General features: G+C 42.4%; 1 protein-coding gene across 1 annotated transcript in view; it reads right to left on the bottom strand.

Annotated features, from left to right (window-relative positions):
• Positions 1-230: 230 nt before the first annotated feature.
• The window catches only part of ENOPH1 (enolase-phosphatase 1), a 30,558-nt gene continuing 24,531 nt past the window's right edge, over positions 231-6,257 (bottom strand). Inside the window, exon 6 of the mRNA XM_083175827.1 lies at positions 231-446. Coding sequence (XP_083031953.1) covers positions 307-446 — 140 coding nt within the window. The 3' untranslated portion in view covers positions 231-306. The remainder of the gene's footprint in view (positions 447-6,257) is intronic.

The raw sequence follows: 6,257 nt of genomic DNA, 5'->3' as shown, positions 1-6,257 counted from the left end.
TCATCGTAATGACCTGTAACGTTTACCTTATATAGGAAATATAATCTATTTATACACAGCATTTGTTATTTGAATTTATATAACAAATGTGAGAGATGTTGGCATTTTTTAGCCGATATATTGCACATCTCTCACAGAGATGTTGGCACTCAAAGGATTAAATACCATGTATAATACTGCACAATAATCTGTTAGCATAAATCCCGTTAAAATCACTGAAAAATGAAGCATTATAGGGTTTCATTACTTTAATTACATTTGAACAAAAAACAAGACAGTATTATGCAGTTGTGAAGCATCTTATGCTCATTGTGCGGAAGGTAGGGCAATCTGATCGAATGATGTTATAATCTGGTATGTTGCTTTCTCCTCGTCCGTTAGCGCTGAGTTGCCAGATCTTACTACTAGGGCCACATGCACGCCTGCTTCCTTCCCAGCTTGTGCCTCTGTAACAACAAACATCAGATCTTAAAGAAAGACACTTAAGCTTACTTGTTACAAACAAATCCATTTTATTCATTACATATCTATCTATATGGCTTAGTATTATTGATCTGAATAACATACATTACATAACTAGAGATGTTTATATTATGTATGTCCTCCCAATGTCTCTTTTAGGCCTCTGCTCCCAGCTGCCACATTAGAAATAGGCAGTGTGGCAGAATTACTGTTTTGTGGGAATTGGTGGGTTCATACACAGCAGTAACATCAGGGATGCCACAGCAGCACGTTAGCTCAACATTTATCCTGCCAATATACATAATATCAAAATGGTTGCAATGCCAACATGCTTAGCAAGGTGATAGTGACCATGACGACATGATAGTATGTCAACATAATGTCCCTGGTGGCCTAGCTGTCACCTACTTGGCCTCTGTGGTGGCAGGTGTCTCCAGTAGGTTGCTTGGGCATAGCGGTGATATATGCAGCACTTTTGGTGCAGATGAGCTACAGCTCTAGTAAGTATTTTATCCCTATCCCTAACCCTTAGCACTAACACTCCCCAAGTGCTTAACCCTAATCCCCTCCCCCTGCAATGTAAAGAGGTGCATACACACGGCAAGATTTTGTATATAGACAAAACTGTATGAAAAGTTAGCAAAGTGTGGCCCTGTGAGGTCAGTATCTCAAAAAAATAGACTGTACAGGCAAGGCAATTTTAACTATGTCGCTTGTCATTTTTACAAAGTAAAAATCGCAAGTGCATCCCAAAATCGGCTCCATGCACTTTAAGTGGAAATCCCATAATTAAAATCGCCCATAGCCAGAATCGCACTGTGTGTATGCCCCTTTACACTAACCGGCCCCACAGCCTAACCCTTCTGACACTGTCTTTTCCTAACAAACAGATGGCATCCTCAGAATTTACACGGCACATGGCAACATTTTATTGAGGATGCCACCATAGGGTAGTATTCAATTCTCTTTTGCAAGCTGTGACAGCAGTCAGCAGTGCTGATTGCGAGCTGTGATGGCGAGCAGTGCTGATTGCGAGCTGTAATGGCGAGCAGTGCTGAATGCTCGCAGGTTAGTATTCAACTGACCCCCCTGCACCCGCTGTTTCCACCTCGCTGGGTTTTTGTCTGTCAACATGTTCGTTAAACCATATTGATATTCTAGTGTCAATATTGTGGTGGACATAGACACTGTTGACCATGAGACTGGATCCCAGCTGTCTATAGTGCAATAATGAGGCAATCACAGAGCTACAGTACATTGGACTATAATGTTAACACAGAACAAAATATTTTTACAAGCTGACACTTAAGGTCCAAACACACTGGGTGACTATGCCCAGCGTGTATGTACAGCGATGATCGCTGGCATCACTGGGGGTGGAAGCCACTCAGTGCATACACACTGAGCCACTTTCCACCTGCCCGGCGCTGTCAGTGGGGGGACAGATGGCTTTACATAGCGCATCGCTATTAAAATCCGTCCACAAAGCCGCTCATCTGCGAAGTTAAAGATCCAAAACTTACCCCCAGCCTATGCCATAATTATCTTGGTGTGAAAGACTGTAACCATGCATGACTGTAATCATGCACTGGCACAGCACAGTCTCAAACTTGAACCCCATAAAACTGCTTTAAGAGGGAGTGGTCAGAAAAGTGAAAGCGATATCAACCTATGTGTGGGAACGTCTTCAACAGTGTTGGGAAGAACTTTCCATACAATATTTTATTGTTAGCTTACACACCAGGACGACCATGATCGTGCGATGATTATTAACCGATATCCTTTGAAATAGCACAATGGTCTCATGATGGATTGGAGAATACAAACACACACAATCTGCACATGATCAGTAGCCAATCGAATGTAGATGACAAATCTTTACTGCAGTAAGTAAATCTCCAAATCTGAAATTTAGATGGACCCTGCAATAACTGCTGTGCTGTATTTTACAAGGCAAGGAAACCATTCAAGGTAAAAAAAGTCAGTGGATACCGTATACTTGAGACTTATCAGGAATAAGACCCCTGATCATCTTATGAAACATCTCAAAAGGTTTTAAAAATAACCTGCTTGGTAATATAAAGGTTAACTATTTGCTTGTCCAGACAGAAGTGAAGTAACAGGGCAGACAGCTGGTACAACAATGCACATACTTCCTTACACTGTGCTGCGTTATGTAAAGAAGGAGGAGTCAGGATGACGGGCACGACAGTAGACTAACGTTGCAAAATACAAAACATTATTGTGAAACGATGCCGACACCTAGTGGATTCTTCTTGTATTATTCCAGTAACTCATTTATATATACATGCAAGCATAACTGAACATCTTTAGTAGTAGTAGAAGTAGTATTTTACAGATCAATGTGTTTAAATGTTGGTCTATAGCAAAATTTGCAATGTTCTAAGTTTTAAATATTAGAAAATGTAACTTCTCCTAAATTATAGACTACGGTGCTGATGCAGAGTTTTATGTAGTATTATTATTATTACTTGTCTGTTAGCCACAAATGTTAAGTATCCCCTGAATGTAAGTAGAAGGGACTTGCTGCGGTCCCTCCAGTTCCGCACACAGTAGCATACCCCATAGGATTCTATTGGGGATGCGATACTGCCCGATCTACCAATATCTGGAATGCGAAGCATTCTGGATATTGGTCCTTGCAGCTACCTCCATTTGCAAATGGCGGTAGCCCATTATAGCCTATAGGCTACTTTCCACACCACCAGCCCGGACAGTGGTCGCTGTGTAAAGTGTCAAGCTGTCAGCCAAGGTTCAGCGCTTACTGTGCATGTGCAACCGCCCGGCAGAGCAGATTGCAGGGATGGGTTTCTTTTGGATAATGCATACTGCCGATAGGATCGCCCTGGGTGGTAAAATTCCACCCAGATCGCATTATAAATGTGATCCATAATAAATGATTCCTTATATCTTGAGTGCTTCCACACTGCATGATCTGAGAAAATAAGCCTTTGTTGTGCACAACAAATAAAATATAACCTTTAAAAAACCTTTTTTTAAATCAGTCGATATGCAAAATAGTGTATAGAAGGTGTGGTAGAAAAATGTTTTTGATTAAAAAAGTATTCAACGGTTTAATCAGATGTGTGTATTTTAATTATTATAATACATAGTGTATTTTATTATCATAATACATGTGATGTTGCTATGGGCAACCAATCAGATAATTTCTACTATCTTCTAGAGGGTGCTAAAAAAATAAGAAGTAGATTCTGATTGGTTACCCATAGCAACATCACATGTGAAGTAGAATACACATCTTAGTAAATTTCCCCCTTAATGTGTTATACCCCTATTCCAGCAAATTTAGAACCCAGATTATTGCCAGGGCAATCCAGGTCAAGTTTTGGAGTGAGACAAATAGCACGGGTGCTTTACCTGTGAATCTGACCCTGGTAGCAGAGGCGAAACCAATGCTGACCCAGATATCGGCATGGTGTGAACATGTGTGACCTGGCTTAGACCCCATTCAGAATGGTGGCCTGAACTGGCTTATTGCGAGGTTGGTCACATCACCATCGACAGGACAGAATGCCATCTCTTTACTCGCTTTGAACAGGTAAAGCATTGACTTGGCTTACTTGTTCACACTGCACAGTAAGCCAGGTTGAAACCGTGTTGAATTGCCAGGTTGCCCAACCTGGCTTTTACACTGCACAATATCCCCAGTACCTACGCGTTTCTGTGCAATAACCGGGATACATCTGACAGTTTGAAAGGAGTTTTAGTGTAAAACTTACTCTCAATTAACAAGTTATATACCATATACTCCAATAAGTCCCAAATTGTTATAGAATCATAATGATGCATTATTCATATTATGAAGATAACTGTATGTTCCTCTAAACTTTATTTGAAGGTCCAAATATGAGTGTTAATCCTTCATATATTACTCCAGAGGCTAATAACACTTAGGGGTGGTTTTGGTTCATTCGGTCCAAGAGAATTCGCAAGAGGGACTAATGTTGGTGGCCTGCGCATGTGCAGGTATTCACTGTGGGCAGCATCCACATCCCAATGGAGGTGGCCACCTGCCTTCCGGGGGCGGGTGGCTGACAACACTGGATGTCAGCTGCCCGCCCTGTTCTCGGAGCAGGGTGCACTTAATCTAAGTCAGCAGACACTGACTTATGCAGCCCACACACGCGCCGATGCCGGCGGTGTGATGCTGTACGATGGGGTGCGCGCTCCCGCGGCACCTCATCGTACAGTACAAAAAGTATGTGCTGCACATACTTTTTGTACTAGCTTTTTCTAGCACAGCATCGCATCGCATGCACATCGTATGCACAAGGCATACGATGCGATGCTGTGTGTGCTAGTTAAGCCCACAACGCACGCTGGAATCGGTGCGTGTGTGGGCTGCATAAGACTTGCAAGAGCGCTGCAGAAATCATTCGATTGTCGGCCCACACAAAAGCCTGTGAATGCATGTTTCTTCAAAACATCCATTCGCAGTACTTTGGGGCAAATTTGCAGAGTAGCTGGGGGTGGGCATTCATACTGGCGACATTACATGGCTCGCAAAGCAGCGAATTAACGCTACTTGCCTGTTTACATCCTGCTATCTAACCACCACCCCCTCGCTTGCACCTCTTGTAATCTGTCTGTCTCCCCTTCCTACTAGATTGTAAGCTCCTCCGAGTAGGGCCCTCTTCCCTCCTGTTGTCAAAGCCCTCTTCTCTTCACATTTCACTCACAGCTCTCCTTTACTCCAACACTCAGTGACCATCTTCGTCCGCATACTCATCTCCATCATTGGCCTCAAGCCTCTAGTTGTATGTTGATTGGGTCCTCACTACTTACATTTAAGCTGTAATGTGTATTGAACTGTGGTGCTCTTTATTTGTACTGTATTTTTGTTATTTATTCAATGTTATGCCAAGTTTTGTCTCCCTGTATTGTTCCTTTGTACGGCGCTGCGAAACACTTGTGGCGCCTTATAAATAAAATTATAATAATAATACTTTGGGAGTCAACCAGCATCTGGGCCTCATAGTATAACATTTCATACATTTCTAAATATCAGGAATCCATGTGAGAGTGGTCATTGTCACTTCTGCAGATTGTGACATTCTGGAAGTTATTACCAGTTTTCATTACATGGAGAGGTGTAGTTTTGACTTCACTGTACACATACTACATGGTTAATTAACATTACAGAAGAAACCTAATTTAGTGCATTAGTTAATATGTGAATAAATTGTGTTCCCAATACAATGGAACTGGAGTTAAGTATAATGAACGAGAGAGAAGTCACTAACAAAGTATGATATTATATAGGGTATGGAAACGCTATCAGGAATTATGGCACTTAGCATAAAGAAACAGCTCAAATATTTGTAAGTGGAATTCCTTCAGGATAGGGTGAGCAGGGTCTTCTGAGCTTCTGCTCTGAATCCCACCTGCTTTTCCGATCCCGCTGTCCGCCGTCTCAGTCCAAGTTGCAGGCGGGTGAGGACGTGGGAGCAGGGCCTTCAGAGCAAGTGCTCTGAATCCGCCCTGCCTCTCTGCCCACCCTGCCTGTTCCGCCTGCCAGCCGTCTTCAAGCTGCGGTTGCTGAGGACGTGGGAGAAGACTCCGGACTAGGTAAGTATTTTTTCCCCACACTCTGTCACCAATGCCGATATATGTTTGGGGGTTGGAGCTATACCACCAACGTTTATATATGTTTTTTGGGGGGAGCGCTATACAACCAACGCTTATATATGTTTTTGGGGGGAAGCGCAAAAAAACCCAAAAAACTAAAGGTTACTAAAATTCGCAAAACAAAT

This window comes from Crinia signifera, chromosome 1 (genome assembly GCF_055691185.1).
Source record: "Crinia signifera chromosome 1, ASM5569118v1, whole genome shotgun sequence".
Lineage (NCBI taxonomy): Eukaryota > Metazoa > Chordata > Amphibia > Anura > Myobatrachidae > Crinia > Crinia signifera.
This window is presented reverse-complemented; position numbering and strand designations above follow the sequence as displayed.